The sequence below is a fragment of the Pangasianodon hypophthalmus genome, chromosome 14 (assembly GCF_027358585.1).
Source record: "Pangasianodon hypophthalmus isolate fPanHyp1 chromosome 14, fPanHyp1.pri, whole genome shotgun sequence".
In the NCBI taxonomy this organism is placed as follows: domain Eukaryota; kingdom Metazoa; phylum Chordata; class Actinopteri; order Siluriformes; family Pangasiidae; genus Pangasianodon; species Pangasianodon hypophthalmus.
This window is the reverse complement of record NC_069723.1, coordinates 4,385,599-4,406,906: the sequence shown is the minus strand read 5'-3', so window position 1 is coordinate 4,406,906 and position 21,308 is coordinate 4,385,599. Positions and strand designations below refer to the sequence as shown.

The window sequence follows — 21,308 nt, the reverse complement described above, 5'->3', positions numbered from 1 at the left end:
ATAAAGAACTTCAAACACATTGAATTTATGTCTAGGGTTTTGTGTGATGCCTAGATTATCATTATAAATAACTGTGACACCTCCTCCTCTGCCAGTTAGACGGGGCTAAAACAAACTCTGAGTTTTTCTACATTTTTATTTCTACATTTTTGTTTAGCTCGGGGAACAGACATTCTCAATATGGTGGAACCTGAAGGACGACTCAGTGCAGCTAGCAGACGGTCAGTTTAGCCAGCTTGTCTGCTCCCTGGCCTTGGCTCTGGATTGTCACGGATTACCTAGGCCTGTTCTGAGACTATGTGCTATGCTGCAAGAAATGAGAGCAGCACCTTCCTGAGTGAGATGGATACTGACCTGCCTAACAGGCCAGCCTTGCCTTCAAAACTACTCCAGTTATCTATAAAGCCCACATTGTTTTTAGAGCACCACCTGGGCATCCAGCAGTTCAGCAACCCTAACCTGCTGCAAGCTACATCATCACACTACATTGAGATGGGGCGCAAGCATACTACTGCATTGGACATTAGACTTTGCTAATTTACACACCTCTACAATGTTGCTCTTAGTAACCTCTGACTGACGAAGACATACATCATTAGCTCCTACGTGAAAAACTACCTTTGAAAACATATACTTGCCTATAAGACCCTAAGATTACCTGCTATATTCAGGTATACACCTAACTAGTGCTGCTGGTGCCCCTAAAGGCCTAGCTAATTTCACGTGCCGTAAGATAGAATCTCCAATAACAAGACCTCTTTCAAGTTTCTCAGCGGGTGCTTCACTGAAGAGAGCAAACCTGTTAGACACATGAAGCAGAGAGGAGTGGTGCTCCCATGGACGAGCCTTAGTGTTAGCTTTGGCTTTGCTATGAGGTCTCTAATGACAGAGTTGGGGGAATTGCTAACGCCGCCTAAGGCATCCAGACTTTCCCCTACAGAAACTCTGCTGCTCTCACTTTCACGAACCCTCTCTAGAGTCTGGATGCACAACTCTAATGCTGCAATCTTCTCCATCAGAGAGCTAACTAATATACACTTATCACAAAACTAGTACTAACGATGAAGTAAGAATGACTAAACATCCTGCACTCAACACACTGAAAAGCTGAATGTTTGCCATGTTGAGTGTTTAACATACCTTAGACGGCGCCATTGTGGATGGCCTCAGCTTGCAGTCTTTAGACAAAAAACGAAAGCGAGAAAGTTCTTTGAGAAAATGAAAATGCGGCAGAAGGGGAAAGTGAAAAATACAACAAATAAAAACAATAGCACAAAATTATTGATGAAAAGAGAAAAAATGATATAGTTTAAATGCCAACACCGGCAAGAAACTCCTGGCAAACAATTTGAAACTAATGCTGGAAATTGGGACACAGCCCTCCATTACTGTCATCAGTAACCGGATTGAAACACATTCCTTTACTCTTGGTTACTGATTTGTACACTTTGTACACTACCCCTTCCTCACTTCCTCACCTGTCTCACTATTTGGAACATGACCTTCCCTTATTGTATTCTACTGGTTACTGATTTCACACTTATTGCTGGTTAATAATTGGATCACGACTTTCCCTTACTGATGATTACAGATTGGACAGACCCATCTCTTAGTATCAGACAGTAATTGGAACACATCCCGCTGATAATGTTGATCACTAATTAAACATCGCTTACTGTCGGTCAAAAATTGGGACACAGCCCTCCCATTCCCACAGGTCAGACTGTTCATTACTGCTGGCCAAAAATTGGGACACAGCCTTCCCTTACTGTGATCAATAATTGAAATACAGTCCTCTCTTTATCTCGGTCACTAATTGGGACACAGCCCTCTCTTTGTACACTACCCCTTCCTCAGCCATCAGTCATTATTTGGGACATGACCTTCCCTTATTCTGCATCACATATTTGATTAGTTACTGCTTTTACCCTTATTTGTTGGACAAAAATTGAATTGGGACATGACCTTCCCTTACTGTCTGTTATGGATTGTGACACAACCTTCTCTACAAGGTTCCCTTAATGTCACTCAAGAATTGGGACACAGCCGTTCCTTTACCACAGGTCAGACTGTCCCCTACTGCTGGTCAAAAATTGGGACACAGTCGCTCAGTAAGCATCAGTTTCTTTTTGTCTGCATGTGAAAGTCATATTGACACATTTTTTTTTTTGCAAATAACATTGATCATTTTATTGATAAATTTAAAACAAGGCAGATGCAGAAAGAACAACCAGCATTCAAATACTTTCATGAAAAATAAAAACAATTAAATAAAGAAAAACAGAAAAAATAAACAAAGGTGAGTTTGTTAATCATCATTTTAGTCAGAATTCAGTTGTAGATTTGCACTTCTTTCATTGTGTGTGTGTATGTGTGTGTGTGTGTGTGTGTGTGTGTGTGTGTCTGAGACCTTAGACGATCACAGAACGTCTTAATTAAGAGTGTGTGTGAACAGTTAAGACTGCTGTGTGTTGAGACGCTACTTTCTTTTATTCTTTTATCTCTCTTTCTATCATGCTGGATAGACATTTTGGACACAACTCCACCATCACACACACACACACACACACACACAAACACAGACATGCACGCTCAATGTCGACCCAGTTGTGTGTAATGAGGCCACTCGTGATGTGGTGTAACTGCCAAAAACCGAGTCAATCACTATGACAGGCAGCACAGACCACCAATAACAAAAGAGCTTGGTGATGAGCCGAAGCTCCACCCACAAAACTGTAAAATTCTGATAAGGTGAAAAGAAAGAGTGAGAGAAACTGAGAGGAAGACAGTATGAGAGACTGAAAGGGTGAGAGAGACAGATAGGCAGAAATAAAATTCTATAAAATTCTGATAAAGTGAAGAAAGTCAGATAGACAGAAAGAACAGAAACACTGAAGGAGAGATTAACAAAGAGACAAAGATAAACAGAGAAAGAAAGGAAAGAGACAGATAAACAGAGATAGACACAGACAGAGAGAAAGAAGGAGAGAGAAACATCAGTGGGAGGGAGAGACAGAGAGAGGGATAGAGAGCGATGCACAAAAGACTTTTAGGTAGAACAGAGAGACAGAAAAGAAAGACAGACAGATAGATGGAGAGAAAAGCTTTAAAAAGTAATATACTAATCACCAACATTATCTTATAAACTGTGGCGTTAATGAAACTGACGTATAGTCGATGGCACGCTTGGCATTAAAGGCACGATGTGGTAAAATCCCCTGAGGTGCCAAAAAGCCCTGCGCGATACCCAACACACACACACACACACACACACACACACACACACACACACACAGACAGTATAGTTTCATAGGTCTTATTATAGGTGTGGAGTGTGTATCTTGTATAAAAAAACTCTTTTCTTATGGGGTCTAACCACTGTCAAAAACAGCATGTGTTATCATCATGGCTGACAATTCAGTCCCCACAAAGAGCTAAATACATGTTCACAGTATTACAGTAGTGAGCATGAACAATACTGCACTCCAAAGAACGGTCTCATTATTGTACAACAGTGTTGGTTGCAAAAGTTTGTGCACCCCCACATTGTTTATTGAGTTTGAATGAGGGGAAAAGTCTTCTATAAAGTAATATTTCTATTGATTTATCTACAAAGAACCATAATGTGGGTATGTCCAACACACAAAAACAGTTTGGATGCAGGTGCAGAAGACGCTGGAAAATCTGTATTCAATTTTCCTTCTTTGTTCAAAGGGTGCACAAACTTTTGCACTGAACCATAAACATTGAATCTGTGGAGAAATCTGAAACCTATGAATGACAGTGTGTTCTAGTAGCTAGCCACACAAACACCTACATACACACACACACACACACACACACACACACACACACACACACACATACACACAGGTGGGGTTAGTGTCCAACATGCATACAAACTTCCCTGTCATTTTTAAAGCGACAGGTGAACAGGTGGGCGGGATTTCACCCATCCGTCAGAGCCAATCAAAGTTTCACAAACAGCCAGACTGACAACCCTGGTAACGTAGTCTGAGGGAACCGTGGATCGTCATGGTAACCAAAGCACGACCGTCAGCAAACAAAATTAGCCACTGAACGTGTGTGTGTGTGTGTATGTGAGAGAGAGGGAGAGAGAGAGAGAGAGAGAGAGAGAGAGACAGACAGACAGTGCTTGACATTTATGGAGGATAAAGAGAAAAATGAGAGGTTTCTCAGAGAGGGCACATCGAGCACGGTCACATCGTTCCTCTCAAAAGAAATAAAGCTGAAGGACACAATTAAAGAAATGTGTTGAGTTTTTTTTCTGTCATAAAGAAAGAGAGAAGAGTGTTTCTGACGCATCACACGCTCACGGACACGCCGCGAAAAATCACATGTACAAAAATAGAACGACTTTCCCACAAACCCTGAAACGTCCTCGACACAAATCCTCGGGTGGATACAACACTTTTCTGTTCTTCACATCACATGTAGATTTTTATGACAAAAAAAAGCAAACAAAATACTGTGACACAATAATAATAATAATAATAATAATAATAACGAGTGATTACAAAACTAGTCCAGAAAAAAAAATCAATCTTTTTTTTTTTATGCTTGGTTTTGAAATACATTTTCCCGTCACGGTACAAACATTCAACATTCCAGCATTTTCTCGGCGCTGATTGTGACGGCGGTCAGTTTGGCAGATTATGTTAAGAGTTTCTGTAGCAAGCAGCCATGCCCAAAGGATGCGCAACCAGGACCCAGAATGCAATGGGGCCTGTGATCTTGAGAAAAGGGGCGGAGCTAAACAGGACAGCCAAAATTCACAAATCCGTGCAAAAAGGGACTGGACGGTGCAAACCCGAGCGCTCGAGCATTCAACTTGCGACACATGCAGAAGAGAATTTTCAGTCTTTCGTTCCTCTTTTTTTTAACGCCATTTTTGTCACGTTCGTTTTTAACATCATTTTCTTGTAAATGTTTTTAAAGGCGTGATCTCCAGTTCAAGTTCATCATCTTCCTCTCCACCGTGCTGCAGAAAAGATTGTTGAGACGCTGTAAAAAAAAAAATATATATATAGTCCACAACAGACAACTGTGTGTATGCAAATGCGAGGGGCGGAGTCTAAAACAAACATGCCGAATCAAACATTCCAAACAGAAACTGGGGTGTGACCAAAACAGCCTGGCGGACGCTCATTGCTCTCTGTCTTCCTCTTCCTCCTCTGCGTCTTCATCTGCCTCTTCTTCGTCTTCCTCATCGAGCGACACCACGCCGGATGATGCGACGTCTGAAACTTTCCTCCGTGCAGAATATTCTGGCGTGCACCAAGCCCCGCCCCTGCAGTCTTTGCAAGGTGCATCGTCGTCCTCAAACGTCTCAGAGAATGAATGGCCCCGCCTTTGCCCTGCCCGCTGGAGGTGTGCCAAAAGTAAGAGGTCCTCCCTGCTGTGCAGAGCGCCCAGGATCTTAGCAGTGAGGTCATCGCCACAGCGACCGAGGTCACGCAGCAGTGGGTGTGTCTCGTCCAGGCTGCACGTGCTGGACCCCAGTGTGTCCGGCGGTGACCCTGGCAACCCCGCCGGAGGTGAAAGGTCGACGGCGACGCCGCTTTCAGCCTCACGCAGCCGAGCCTCGCAGACTCGAGTGTGTATGAGGTCGCGCAGGTAATGAGGGTACGAAGAGAGATCTGCAGAAAGACGACACGGCGTGAGTGTGCGTGTAAAACGTTTACACTTTTTATTAATCACAACCAGGATTCAGCAGCGCCGTGGTGTAAAGCTGTTTAGTTTTGACATGTTTTTTATTCCTAAGTATTGCTATTGAAAATACAACGAAAGGGAAATAATTTAACCATGTACTTCCACATAATCTTTTTCTTTTTGCTCACAATTCTTAACATTTTTAACACAATTTTTTTTAATCAAAGAATATTTTTATCATTATAATAATTTTATTAAACATCACCCATCCCTATCTGAGAGCTAAAATATTAAACATAAATTTAAGGGATAAAATTTGGATTTCAGACGGAATCTAAATCCAATTCACACCGCAAATGATAGAATTATAATATTACAATAATAACAATAATAATTGTACTTAAAAAAATGTTTTTTATTAATTGTTTGAGAAGTTACATTTTTATTCTACTTATTTATATTTTTATCTGTTTTTTTAACGTATCACTCATGTAAAACCACTCATGTAACATTTATACACTTCTCTCCCACTGTCTTTCAGCTCCACCTCTCTTTTTTATTGCTTTTCTTTTCTCTCTCCTCATCTCTTCTTCTCTCTGTCTGCACATTAAACTTGCAGGAGAAATGAAGCTGCGATATCAAATTGCGCCACAGAGCAGCAAAATGAAAAGAGAGACAGAGAGAGAATGAATGAATGAATGAATGAATGAATAAATGAATAAATGAATGAATGAATGTGCCATGAGTCACACGCTGCCTTCAAAAAAACAAAAAAAAAAATCACATTTCAAACCAAAGAATTGGACTTTGGACAAAAGCAAGTCGGTAATGTACTGCTTTTATTATTATTATTATTATTATTATTATTATTATTATTATTATGACGACGATGATGATGATGATGATGATGACTATTTCTGCTCGGTGCTTGTTGAAAATATCTCTGAATGAAAGCAGGGCACTGGGACAGAACGACGTGTCCTGATTCACGTCAGAGTCAGTGTGAGTCCAGAGTCACGTCAGAAACACTGGAACACTCGCTCGCTACGTCAGTCTCCTCTCCTCGTCATAAACAGCAGCTTTATTCACACGCAAACCTTTAGTTTACATTTCGAGTGCTGATGTAATGCACGCTTTGGAAATTTACTTCAAACAGATGAATGGAAACTGCAATCGTGAGCCAAACTTTGCCAGAAACACAGACTGAGGAGCTTGAAAAGAGCGATTAGGAATAAAAAATGGAGTGATAATAAAAAACTATCAGCAAAAGGCTACTTCTGACATTTAGAGAAATAGCAAGTCTAATTTTATGGTATTTTTGTATCCCAATTTATTATTAGTAATATTAGTACCAAATTATTATTATTAGTAATAGTAATAGTATTTATGTGTGTGTGTATTTTTTTTTATTATTTCTGCTCAGTGCTCACTGAAAATGTTGAAATTTTTTCTTTCTTTATTTATTTATTAGTAGTAGTGGTAGTATTTATTTATTTATTTATTATTTTAATCTTTTCCCTCTGTTTTTTTTTTCAGCTTGTTAATGGGGTACTGTCCCTTTAAGAAATTACTATTTTTTTTAATCTCTTCCCTTTAAGAAGATTACATTTCCTTACTTATTTTGAAATTAGTCATGAATAATTATGCATATTTAACATGTTTTTGACTGCAAGGGCAGGGACTCGGGTGGTGTGTGTGTGTGTGTGTGTGTGTGTGTGTGTGTGTGTGTGTGTGTGTGTGTGGGTGTGTGTGTGTACCTGTACTTTGTGTGGTGGGCTCGTTAGCAGACAGAAAATCCTCGTCGTATGAATCGTCGTTCGACTCGTCTCCGTCTACTGAAGACCAGGCGCGAAGTTTTGCCTCAGCAATGGCAAACTGTTCCGCCACACCTGAAACACACACGCACACACACACACACACACAAATCATCAGCAAACACAAGCAGGTAGTCCTATATACTAAACAAATAGCACATGACTCCATAACACACTTATACACTGTACACACACACACACTCTGTTTCAATATTTGAATGGTACACTCCAGTAGAGGGCGGGACGTTGCCATGGGGACGGTTTAATTTTATGGCACACAAAGCTCTCTGGTGTTTGACTGACAGCACGATGACGCATGCCGATGACATCACACGTTAGTGTCCTCTACTGATGTGACCTCGCTGTCGCATACACAAAATCATGAGTTTGCATTTACACACACACACACACACACACACAGAGAAATATACGCTGACGTTTGATTGGCCGTATGATTCAGCAAGTTTGGATCAATTTCCTGCATCCTTTTAATCGACCAATCAGAGTGCAGCAGCCCCTCTCCATCCGCCCCTCAATCTGTTCTGTACTGTGAAGATCAATTCAGCCCATTCATCTCTCACACACACACACACACACACACACTCTGCAGCCTTTCTACTGGTGTTTGGCATTTTTCCCAGGAGTGGAGTTTGTGTGTGTGTGTGTGTGTGTGTGTGTGTGTGTGTGAGAGAGAGAGAGAGAGAGAGAGAGAGAGAGAGAGAGAGAGAGAGAGAGAGAGAGAGAATGTAGGCAGACAGCCAGTATCCTGCAGGTGATATCACAAACACTCTCAACTGATTTTACACACACACACACTCGTGGTAATTATACAGCTCCAATACTTTATAAAAATATCATCATAACTTTCAGGAAAGAGCTGCTTGGCTACAAAGTACGTTAAAACACTGTTTGCACTCCTGAGGTAAAAATCTGTCCTGTTCCCATGGCAACATACAGACATCCCATAATTCTCTTCACAGCGTGTGTGTTTACAATCTGTAACTGCCTGTCTTTCTTCATTTATTTTTGCCATTATTTTTATTTTCTAACAGTGATTTCAGTCCATGGTTTCAGCCGTCTCCATGGTTACACTTGGCTAGCTAATGTAAGCTAGCATTAATTTGTTAGCTAGCTAGTTATGTATTTATTGTCAATCTAATGTATTAAGATATTAAATATCCTAGCAATAGGTGAATTAAATGACTAGTTAGCTAGTTAACCTGACTTCACCTGACAGGTCATAGCTAGCTGTATTAAGTTATTTAGCTGGCTAGCCAGTGTTTAATCTAATCTTTTAATACAACATGATAATATTTTAAATCATGCTACAACCTACATACCGTTGTCTTTGCAGTGTTCATAAATCTCACAGATTAGCGCTGTCTAGCTAATGCAACATGCTAGTCGGCTAGTTATGATTCAACTGACAACATTAAAAAATGCTAATGACGCTTAAACCATGGTGAGCGTTTAGGCTATAATCGTGGACTCTTGTTCTGACAAGTTTCCTGCATGTCGTTGCAATATTTTTTTTCAGTTTTGATTAAAAGTTATATTAATGCTTGTAGATTGCCAGAAATTGTTTCCATAGTACCCAATGCTGCTAGCTAGTTAAATAATTACATTAGTTAGCTTACTCTTTTCATAATATACAGTATTATGAAAATATTTTAAACAAGGCTAAACTTAACCGCCTCTATTAGCCGTTTTACTTAAGAGTCACATTAGCTTGCTACATTTAGTTAGCTAGCTAATGTAACACAACCTGAGTGGCAGCATCTGTAGCTCGCTAAACATGCTGGTTACTAAAAATAAGTTAGTATGCTAGATAGGCTTTTAATTTTGTGTTTCCTTACATGTGCTAGTTAATTTCGACTGCAGAGTGACTTCTGGTAATATGCTAACACAAATATGGCTGGTAGCTACAATACGAAAACACACACACACACACACACACACACACACACACACACACACTGACCAGCAGCGAAGCGGGCCTCCTGCTCGCCCTCGGACAGATCTGAGTAGGAGTTAAAGTCGGACTCGAGGGCGTTGGGAGCGTCTGTGGGTTTGCACCATCCTTTCCACTCGATCAGATGAGCAACGCGTCCCTGCGCCATTGCTGTCGGCTTCGTCACGTGATCCTTCACCACCTGAGAGATACCTGCGCACACACACACACATACACATATATATTAAAGGAAGAAAGGAAGAAATGTACAGGAGAAATGGGTAGATGTGTAGAAGAAAAAGTGTGTGTGTGCGTGTGTGTGTGTGTGTGTGTGTGTGTGTGTGTGTGTGTACCGTGAAGCGAGGATCTGGCAAGTGCTGCGATCTCCTGAATTGTGAGAGCTCTTCTGGATTTGGGCAACATGGTGACAGGATCATCAACATTTACCTGAAAAAAAAAAGTGAGGATGATGAGGATTATGATGGTGATGATGATGATGGTGAGCAGGATGAGGATGATGAGAAGGAGGATGATGAGGGTGATGGTGATGCTGATGGTGAGGAGACTGAGAAGGAGGATGATGAGGATGAGGATTATAAGCAGGATGATGAGGAGGATGACAAGGATGATGTGATGAGGAAAAGGATGATGAGGAGAAGGATGAGAATGATGAAGAGGAGGATGAAGATGATGAGGATAAGGAGGATGAGGAGGATGAGGTTGATAATCTAGAATAATTCTGTAAAGCAGCGTTCAGACAAAATGTTCAAAGTTCACTGGAACGTGAAAGGATGTGTAAATGCAGGGAAAAGAAAGTGGTTCGCTTCCAGAACTGGATCATTTTTAGGTCCTTTAAAAAAGTGTGAGCCAACAGGAAACAAGGGGCGGAGAACAAGGGGCGGAGCTAATAAAACAAAGGGTCTGGTAAATATTGAGTAATGATCACGCCAAACTTCTGCCGTCATCCTGTTTCTCTTAATGCTGCTCAAGGTTGCAATGAATAATAAAAAAAATATACATTTAAACATTACACCACATCTGATTTTTGCTCCACCTTGAAAGAAAGAAAGAAAGAAAGAAAGAAAGAAAGAAATTTGGTTTGACTTCTTCCACCATGAAATATCTCCCCCATAAAATTAAAAAGTCATGCCCTGATTTTCTGAGTGCAATAGAAACAACTTTTTTGAACTTTTAATTCAATTTAGTTAAATTCTACACACACTGAAATAATGTGTAGCATTTTACTGAAAAACAAAACTTCATTAAATTATTCGAATGTAGTTTTATCAGCAATGACACTCAGTGTTTACAAGACGAAAATACTAAAGTAATAAGAATAATAATAACAATAATAATGTCTTTATCTCGTACAATTTAACTCCAGCTAATTTCAGTTCTATATAAAACACATTAGTAATAATAACAGTAATGGGTTAGCCTGTTAGCTCCCTATTCTGAGGCGCGCGCTCTCTGAAGCTCCTTCGCCTGCTGACGTCACCGCGGCACCACGCTGCTTTTTATAGTCTCGGCGACGATGTGGCACGTGCGCACGCTCGCTCGCCTTATTGTCCGCCGCGCGCGCGACGCGCGTTTCAGGTTCAGTGTGTGTTCATTAACCAAGTGATCGCTTTAACGTCTGACCCAAATGCACAAAGCGCGCGCGAGCTCTGCTGCTGCTGCTGATGATGATGATGAGTGACTGATATCGAGGCGCGTGATGAAGGACCCTTGCACGAGATGTGTGTGTGTGTGTGTGTGTGTGTGTGTGTGTGTGTGAGAGTGTGTGTCAGGAGAAGGGGGGTCATCTAATCTAGGTGTGTAAAATGACTTCCGCTTTAACCGCGTATCTTCTTTGGACGCGCGCGCGATCTCTTTCTCACACACAAACACACACACACACACACTACCTGTTCGTAGGCCTGCTTGTGTGCAACTGGTCTCGCGCACCTGACAGAATGAGCATAAAATTTAAAAACAACAACAACCTTAAAGCCTGCGCACGCGAGAGAGCATCTTAACGACGGTCTATAAATGAGGTTCCGGTGAGCTCGAGAGCCTCATTCTCACTGACGCGCTCTATATTGGCATTATTTAGCGCGCGAGCTCTCTCTCTCTCACAGCAACAAGCGCGCGCGCCACAGGTTTCATAACGGCACGGCCGACCGAACAATCCGAACGCGCGCTGCTTCGCTGTATTCACCACACACACGCACGTCATAGAGATGCTCATTAATACAAGACAAGGGAAAGAGAAGGAGAGATGAGAGGTTTTGCTAGAGAGCGCGCGCGAAACATCGCGGCACACCAGCACCACGTTAGCAGGGGGGAAAGGGGGGGGGGGCTGGCTTGGCTTGGGGACACGAATGCACGCACGCGCAGGCCGGTGTCGTGCCCAGCACTTGGACAGCGACCTCATAATCGCACGAGCAAAAACAAAATAAGACAATAATAAATGAATTGAATGCAAACCTCTCGAACGGTTAAAGCATGCATGCACGCGCACGGACGGTCTCTCTCTCTCTCTCTCTCTCTCTCACTCTCTCTCTCTCTCTCACACACACACACACTGTGTATGATATAGGAAAAGGAAGAATTTAATGAAAGAGAGAGAAAATAATAGAGTACCACAGTGGCCGGCTCGCCGCTCGCGCCGCAGAGGAACAGCAGCTTTTCCATGTGCGAACCGGCTGCACGAGACCAGACCGCTCCTCACAACAGACATGCCACGTCGCCGTTCAGTTATCGTCCTCTGTCTGTCTCTCTCTCTCTCTCTCTCTCTCCGCGCGTCCTCCCGGTCTCTAATTCTGTCGCCGAAAAACCAGCATTTCTATAGCAACCAGTCACCAAGGAACGGTTGTCTCCCCGGGGTTGATAAAGGGGGGAGTGAAGGGGGGAGTGAAGGGGGGGGGTCTATGGGACAGCTCGTGTCGCCGCGATGCCCCGAATGACGTCACGCGCGTCACGTCACATCGAACGGTTACAGTTCAATAAGGTGGCTCGCGCTCCAAATCAAAATCTCCCTCTACACACACACACACACACTCACTCACACAGGGAGCGCAGCTCTGCACGCTGACGCTTTATGTTAGATAAATGCTTTTAGTTTTAATTAATGAGTTTATAACAATTAATAATTCATCCTGAACTAAACACAGTCCTTCTGGATGCTGAAAATTATAACCGGTACGTGCACGTGCACTGAGCGTTTACCCGCTCGAGCTCCTTACTTCCGCCTTTTGGAAGTTGAGAGTAAATTTAACTTTTCAGTTGAAGCTGAGTTAATGTATTGTAACTTCACATTCAAATCAAACTTTATATCGCAGAATGTTGTAGAATTTTGAAAAATATTCCCCGTTTGTTTTTTTGGTGTTTTTTTTTTTTTGCAAAGCTCTTTAAGTTCTGTAACCAATAGGAGGCATTTAATTTGATCACGTGATTCACAAGTCGCTAACTGGGGGGTTAATTAGCGATAGCTGATTAACTGAAAGCAGAAAAATATCAGAAATAGTTTCGGTTTTGAGCCTGAAAGCTCAGAGAGCAGAAAGAGAAGGACTCGTTCAAAACGAAGCGATAATTTTCAGACAATTTAAGATAATCTCGTCTTCCCCCTCAGCTGGTACATGCTAAACTCTCAGAACTCGCTAATTAATGAGTTAGCTGTAGTGACAACTGACCTGGAACATTTATTCACGAAACATGTGTGTTAACAAAGCAAGCTAACTGAACTAGCAAATAATAGTGATGAACAAAATTCATGGTTGTTATGGTAACATTAGCTTAGCAAACGCTAGCACTGTCACAGTGAGACACTGAGACTGGAAATGGAGACTCTGAAAGTGAAGTCCCACTGTGTTCTGTGTTTCCTGCATGTTTACTCATGCATATTCATAAACCTGGGAACTGAGAACAGAACGAGCAGTTTAGTTATGCTAATTATTTATGCTAATGAGCTAATCAGTACAGTGAGAGATGCTGAGGAAAATGAGTGAAGATAAGTTTGTTTCAGCTGAAGCTTGATTGAGAACAGCTTTGTTTAAATATACATTTAAAATCTTTATGCTATCTTGTGTTTGCTAGGCGAAACACTAAAGTGTGTCTTGTGTTGTGTTTGCTAGGCGAAACACTAAAGTGTGTCTTGTGTTTCGTTTGCTAGGCGAAACCCTAAAGTGTGTCATGGGTTGTGTTTGCTAGGCTAAAACCTAAAGTGTGTCATGGGTTGTGTTTGCTAGGCGAAACCCTAAAGTGTGTCATGGGTTGTGTTTGCTAGGCGAAACCCTAAAGTGTGTCATGGGTTGTGTTTGCTAGGCGAAACATTAAAGTGTGTCTTGTGTTTCATTTGCTAGGCTAAACCCTAAAGTGTGTCTTGCGTTTCTTTTGATAGGCAAAACCCTAAAGTGTGTCTTGCGTTTCTTTTGATAGGCAAAACCCTAAAGTGTGTCTTGCGTTTCGTTTGCTAGGCTAAAACCTAAAGTGTGTCTTGGGTTGCATTTGCTAGGCTAAAACCTAAAGTGTGTCTTGTGTTGTGTTTGCTAGGCGAAACACTAAAGTGTCTGTTGCTAAAAACGATATTGTTGTGTTTGTTAGGCTAAACACTAACTCATAAACGGTCTCTTGTGTTGTTTGTTAGTTGTTAGGCTAAACACTAAACCATATGGTATTTACTAGCAAACACATGGTAGTTTAGTGTTTAGCCTTGTTTGCTAAATCTTGTCTTGTGTTTGCTTTAAAGTGGATTTATTAGCTAATATTTCATGGATTTCTTCTTTTAGTTGAGTGAATAATTATTTTTGTACTTTCTAAGGTAACATTAGGCATGACTGATCACACGTCGCCGTTAGCGAGGAGATTAACTACCGAATGAGAGAAATGGCACGTGAATGGCGCTCACAGTGAGACAACAAAGAGTGCTATTTCTGGCGGCTCTTTATAACGGCTTGAGTGGTGTGTGGGAGACGCTCTCTTTTCCTTCTGTCTCGGCTCCCGGTGCTCGAAGCGGCTCGGTGGTGGGCGGCTGAAAGAACAGGAGTTCAGGATGCTGCTATTTCCAGACGCTCTGACACACACAAAGCTTTTGAAAATAAAACGTTGGCACCTCGAGGTAACGGTCCAGCTCCTCAAGCGGTACGCTCAGGAGACGTGACAAACTGCCGCGTGTGCTACTGCCCAAAAGCGTGAGGTCGGATAAGGAACTCTCAGCGCTCCAGTCCACACGAAACCGTCCGCCCGCCACTGTGGAGAGGAACAACATCGTCACGTGGCATAACAGCATACAGCATGTTAGCGTACTGACTCGGCACCTGATATAGACTTAATATAAACTTCAGTCTTCACTTCCTTTAACGATCTCAGAAGAGTGAAAGGAATGCTTCTGAAATTACAATAAATTTAAAAAAATTAAATAAAAAAATAATAATAAAACAAAAATTCAGGATACACTGGAATAAAAAAAAAGTGCTGGATGCTGATTATTATTATTATTATTATTATTATTATTAATTAGCTTTTTTGTATGGTTGCATAAAATTTTTAAGACTTTCTTTTTAGGCTAAATAATTAATTAATGCAACAATTTTCAGTCCTTTTAGCAGGACGTCACTCCCAGAAGCAAATAAATGTAAATAAAGCAAATATACTTACAAATGACATATTTGTTCATCTGTAAGACATAATAAAATCATTTTAAAAAAATTAACATTTTTTGGAAATACATTTTAAAAAATGTAATTCTTTAATATTTTAATTTAATCATTTTTAAATAAAGCAAAAAAATATTTAAAATTAAATATTTCTACATTACAGATGCACCAAAATTTCAGCCAACTAACTAGTTTTTTTCTTTTTTACAAAAATAATGAAAAATTGCCATTGTAAATGAATTTATAATGAATTAGCAGAATAAAACGGTTAACAACAGCTAGTTAAGAATCTACGCTGATTATTCTTTGGATGATCAGGAGAAATAAAATGATTCGTTACATAAGATGGTTATTTTTTTTAAAGTTTATGCCTTAAAGTCAAGTATATAGCATTAATACATACATAATGTTTAACTAAATACTGTTTTTTTCCACTGTCCAAACGTTTGACATAAATTTTGAGATAAAGCGTCGATATTAGGTGCCATTGCCATAATATACAAAGACCAGCGACAGTACTCGGTCAGTTACCATGGCAACCGAGTGTACTGTTTGGAACGAGGCAGCTCGTATTTTAGTGCATTGTTCTAAATACGGAACTTTCCTTCGTGCAGCGTTTCATTTCTGATGAAACTCATGCATGCATTCACAAAGTCGCAGTTAAACATCACATGATTCTGTTTCAGGGCTTCATGCAACAGACTGCAGACCCGCTTAAAGCAAATCTCGAGGGGTCACAAGCACACGGATATCCGTGCATATCCGCCAGGAAGCAACCGTCACACCCAAATGCCACAGGTGACATCACTTCCTGCCCAACAGGCCATGCTATTTACAAATACTCAGTTACTTTATGCATTATAGTGGAGTATTTAATGTTTACATTCTTAGATATGAACTATAATAATACATACACCACAGCACTGTTGAATTCTGGATTCTGATTGGTCGGAAAATGTTGATTAATTTTCTATAACAGCAGCTCTGACAGTAGTGCAGGTTTATATGAGTGTTCTCATTCTAATACGTTATTGTTTCTTACAGTTTTCTGTAATTGATTTAACATTTCTGGAAGGAGTCTCCAGTGTCAGCACTTTGTAACAGTCAGAGCTGTAACTTCAGGCTTTCTGACATCTTCAGGACGGAGGAGTTTTTATGCTTTTCGCGGTTCCTCGGTAACATGACAAGCTGTGTTTTTTTCTTGTCTTATCTGTTTCTAACATTAACCCAATTTTTGCTTGGACTCTTTCTCTAAAATTAGATAGCTGGCTTTATTTATATATGTTGTTCTTGAACTAGAGCTAGCTAGATTTTCAGGGGTTTGTTCATTTACAGCTAGCTAGACAGCTAATATTGTTGTGAGATATTTGTGGTATTCTACAAATATAAGATTTTGAAGGATATTGAATTCCTGATTCAAAGTAAAACACGAGCTTTACTTTTATGTTTACATTTTCCAGTTTTTCCTTCTTCGTCTCTGCAAACACTATCATGCTAAATGATTAGCATGACAGATCTCAAGCTACAGAGAAGATAGCACACAGTATTTACCGCTAAAGTATAGAAACCTGTTAATGTATCAGGTAATTGGTAATTTTGCATCAGGTGCCGCGGTCACCCTGCACTTATGCTAATTGCCCTGCGAGGTAGTGAAGTGGTATGAGTTACAGCTCTACTGTACCCTGCATTTCAGCACAGTCTATAAACGCCCTCACTACAGTGGCGACTTGGGTTGCACTTCCTCTTTATCATCGCACGTTTTATGTTCTGGTTGATACCCAATACGCCGCGGGTCTTTTCACTGCACACAGCAGTGTGTGGGAGGCTACAGCCTCACCCCTCGACCCACTCAAGTCAATGAAATCAAATCCGTGCTGAAAGACATCGTCGCGTGTGAGGCGTTGTGTCGGAATAACGGACCACGGGTGCTTGAATTCTAGTGTTTCTCAGGATTCTTAGCATAAATCCAGAAACTGTAGTTTGGAATTGCAGAAAAAGTGTTTAACACCTGCAGATGAAACACCTCTGACAATTCTGTTATGGCGTTAGATTACCTTTTACAGTGTTGAATGAACAGCTACAGTGTTGAAATACTTCGTATTAAAATGTGAATCATGAATCATGCTGGACTTTTTCTTTAATCCCAAAATCCACACGCCTGTGATGTTCAGCGTAACTTAAAAGCAGGCGCTTATCGAGGTTCAGCTCGGATCCTGTGAGGATTTCAGTAATGAATCTGTAATGAATCCAAAAATGAATCAGAATCAAATCATAAATGATTCACATTTTAATCAGAATCAGATATCATAATCAAAAATTAGAGATGTAGATTTACTTCATTTCAAAGTGTTTATTTCTTGGTGTTTAATATATGTATTGGTCGAATAAAAACATGTCGCATTGATGTAACACCTAAAGTATTGAATTACCTCTTTACACTGCTGAATTAATATCACTGACTCTTTACCCTGTCACTTTAACACCAACAACCCTGAATGGATTCGCTGTGTATTTCCTAGAAATCACATCTAGGACACTGGATTACAAGTTACAGTGTTGAATTCATATAAACAGTGTCGAATCATCCCTCATCCACTTCAGATAAAGATAAAGGTCAGCTGACTAAAAACAAACACTGTAGATGTGTTTAAATAACTCTGAAAGTGTACAATTGTTAGTGGCGAATTAATGCAAACACTATGTAAAGCCAGAGCGTCCAATTCAATCCGAAAGTATTTAGTTAAATTGTATAGCGAATAGAATAATACTTACACACAAATAAACACTACAGAGTTAATTAATCCTGAACTATCCCCAGTGACGTTAACCTACTGAGTGTCGAATCATCCCTTAAACATTTCAGTTAACTCTGTTTTTAAACTAGTGTTAAACATGTTCAGTTAGCTCCTGTAGTGTTCAGTCAAATTTTGATGAAGTAGCTCAGTGAATAGTGTTGTACAAGTATTTATAAAAGGTTAGCTGGCTAGAAATGAACACTCTAGTTGTGTTGAAATAACTGGTAGTGTTCAATTAACAATTAACACAAACACTGTGTACAGCATTTAACTAACAGCTACAGTGTCCAATAAAATAGCACCTAATCCGAATAAACAGTTCAGGTGTTAATGTAATACTGTGTTACGTTAACTCTCACATTTCTGAATGCACATCTACAGTGTTCTTAAAAAACACACACAGTACGATCAAACTCAACACTGTAGGCGTTAATGCAACACTGGGAATTTTTCTTCTTGTCCCCGTTTGTCCGTATCGGGTCCATCTGGTGTGAGAAACATTCACCGCGTCACACTGAGCAACAGGCGGAAAGGTTCGAGGCCACCAGCAGTTCGGGCCATCTGGAAGACTGTGACGGATGAAATGACCTCACCTAAACTTAACACGGTGTGTGTGTGTGTGTGTGTGTGTGTGTGTGTCTTGGCTCTAAGCAGCGTTTGACTTTTATATTTTACGCAGGGCTCGTCTCAGTCGTTGCCTGTGGGGAATTAGGGCGAGGCCGAGGTGAACTAGTAAGTACAGTAAGGTAACACACTAATGATATCAATAACACCTGTATCTGTATATGTATCTGAATATGTACCTCTACCTGTAACTGTATCTGTACCTGTACCTGCACCTGTGTCTGTATCTATACCTGTATCTGTACCTGCACCTTTATCTGCACCTGCACCTGTATCTATACCTGTACCTCTACCTGTACCTGCACTTGTGTCTGCACCTGTATGTGTACCTGCACTTGTGTCTGCACCTGTATGTGTACCTGCACTTGTGTCTGCACCTGTATGTGTAGTTGTATCTGTACCTGCACCTGCACCTGCACTTGTGTCTGCACCTGCACCTGTATCTGCATCTGCACCTGTGCTCCAAATATCCGTATCTGTACTCAGATTCAACCCCCCCTCGGCCTAAACTAAAAGTTTATTACTGAACACACACACACGTCCTCCAACTACATTACAAATACATACACATACTCCAATTACACTACTGAACACACACACGTCCTCCGTCTCCATTACTGAACATACACACGTCCCCCGACTAAATTACTGAACACACACACGTCCCCCGACTAAATTACTGAACACACACACACGTCCCCCGACTACATTACTGAACACACACACGTCCCCCGACTACATTACTGAACACACAAGTCCTCCAACTACACTACTGAACACACACCTCCTCCAACTACTGTACATTGTGTGTGTACATTACTGTACACACACGTCCTCTAACTCATCACTGAACACCCACGTACTCTGACTACACCACTGAACGCGCACACGTCCCCTGACTACATTACTGAACACACACACGTCCTCCGACTAAATTACTGAACACACACACACCCTCTGACTACATTACTGAACACACAAGTCCTCCAACTCTGTTACAGAACACATACACATACTTGAAATACATTACTGTACACACACATCCTCTGACTACATTACTGAACACACACATACTTGAAATACATTACTGAACACACACACATCCTCCAACTATATTACTCAACACACGTCCTCTGACTACATTACTGAACACATACACATCCTCCGACTACATTAGTGAACACGCACATATCCAGAAAACTATTCCTGAAAAAAGAAAGCAGAACAAAAAAGGGATTTGAGCTTTTTGTTTGTTTGTTTTGTTATATACAGAAGGCCATGTAAACAGACGTTTATACAAAGATTTCGTTATAAATTTTCACCAACAGCGTGTGTGTTTTTAAGTGTTAATTATTAATTAATACTGTGATATTTTTATTTTTAGGTTATCATACTGTGAAAAATTCACTTCTACTCTACAAGTGTCTCCAAACCTTGTTAAACATTACAGGAACTGTCTAACCAATATTTATTGTATTGGGATGCCATTATTTTTTGAAGAACCCTTTATGTTTGAAAAACATAATTAATACAGAATTATAGTTTCATAGTTTGGTCATGGATCATAAGGGTTAAAGTCAGTATCGCCCCATGTATTACTTATGTATATATTCATTTTCATGAAGGGTGCCAATACTTTTGGAGCAGCATTATATTATATTATATTCGTTCCGCGTGCGCAACCTCGTCCCTTAGCAACGGCGAAATGGGTTCTCGCGCGCCGTTGCATCTTCATCATGCTTTTTTTTTTTTTTCCTTCATGCTTGTATTGTAATCAGGTGTTGCAGGGTCGCGAGCGCAGCATCAGCAGCATACAGTCCGCATTATTCCCGTTTCCGTTCAACAGTCTCGCACACACACGCGCGCGCGCGCTGCGGACCATCTACCGTCCACCATGCACTCACAAACACACACACGCACGCGCGCCGTCATCAAAATCCTGCAGAATCCACGCGTGCACAAAGCAGCACGCTCGAGCCGAGACAGATAAAGCTCGGGCGTTATTTAACGTGCGCTGATCGGACACACAAAGTGCTCTCTGTCTCTCGTGCATCGCTCGTGCTCGGAGCAGGCAGAGCGGAAGTGCGGCGCTTACCTACGGGGGTCTTGGAGGCGACGCAGCCCATGCTTACACACTGACCTGCAGTGCATCAACATACACACACACACACACACACACTTTCTCTCTGTGAGGCGGAAGGAAACCCCTCGTTTCCGTGTCCCTCTCTTTAAGCGCGCGCTGCTCGTTTCCGCGTTTTTTTTTTTATTTAGTTCTTCGGTTATCTATATAACTTTGCTGTTTTGCTTTCCCGCACGTGGCCCATGCAACCATTCCTCTCTCTCTGTGTCCTGTTGTTTTTCATTCCTTTCTCTTTTTTCCCCCACACTCACCACTACGTCACGCGGGGAAGACTCGACGCGTGTGTTTCAGCACCTCGGCGGCGGGACAGCGCGTGCGTGCTCGAGCTCCCAGGCGGTGGCCGCAGCATTGGTTGGTTGGCGTCGCGTGCAGCTCGGATCTTCTTCTTCTTCTTTATTCTTCTTCACTTCTCCAATCTCCTCCGTGTGAAGTCCGCGCGCTTCCAACAACGACGTTGTTTGTTTTGTTTTGTTTTTTTGTTCTTTGCACGATCGTACAGGGGCGCTAAATGAGTGAGAAATCCTGCACGCGGAAACTGCGTTTAATAAATCGTGGTCGGTGTAGCTCCGCCTACGAGCCGAGATATATGGAGGCGGAACGAGTTGTGATTGGACAAACGAGAGAGAGAGAGAGAGAGAGCTCAGTACACATTTACTTCAGTAACATTAGTAATGT

The 21,308-nt window shown here is 41.3% G+C and overlaps 1 protein-coding gene across 6 annotated transcripts; it reads right to left on the bottom strand.

Annotated features, from left to right (window-relative positions):
* Nucleotides 1-2,357: 2,357 nt before the first annotated feature.
* Nucleotides 2,358-21,204, bottom strand: fam131ab (family with sequence similarity 131 member Ab). 6 transcript variants are annotated; one of them, XR_008303708.1, is made up of 8 exons: nucleotides 20,885-21,200; nucleotides 20,589-20,633; nucleotides 14,531-14,667; nucleotides 9,792-9,885; nucleotides 9,469-9,651; nucleotides 7,431-7,562; nucleotides 3,850-5,660; nucleotides 2,358-3,813 (listed from the first exon to the last, which is right to left on the bottom strand). XR_008303708.1 is itself a non-coding variant. In XM_034310798.2 (7 exons), exons 2-7 carry the CDS (start codon nucleotides 20,617-20,619, stop codon nucleotides 5,167-5,169), a joined length of 1,065 nt encoding a protein of 354 aa, XP_034166689.1. In that variant the 5' UTR covers nucleotides 20,620-20,633; nucleotides 20,885-21,204; the 3' UTR covers nucleotides 2,358-5,166. The 6 variants fall into 6 exon arrangements, 5 of the variants coding, with proteins under 5 accessions (XP_034166689.1, XP_053095916.1, XP_034166692.1 ...); XM_034310798.2 differs by having other exon boundaries at nucleotides 2,358-5,660; nucleotides 7,437-7,562; nucleotides 20,885-21,204; XM_053239941.1 differs by having other exon boundaries at nucleotides 2,358-5,660.
* Between the last annotated feature and the right edge of the window lie 104 nt (nucleotides 21,205-21,308).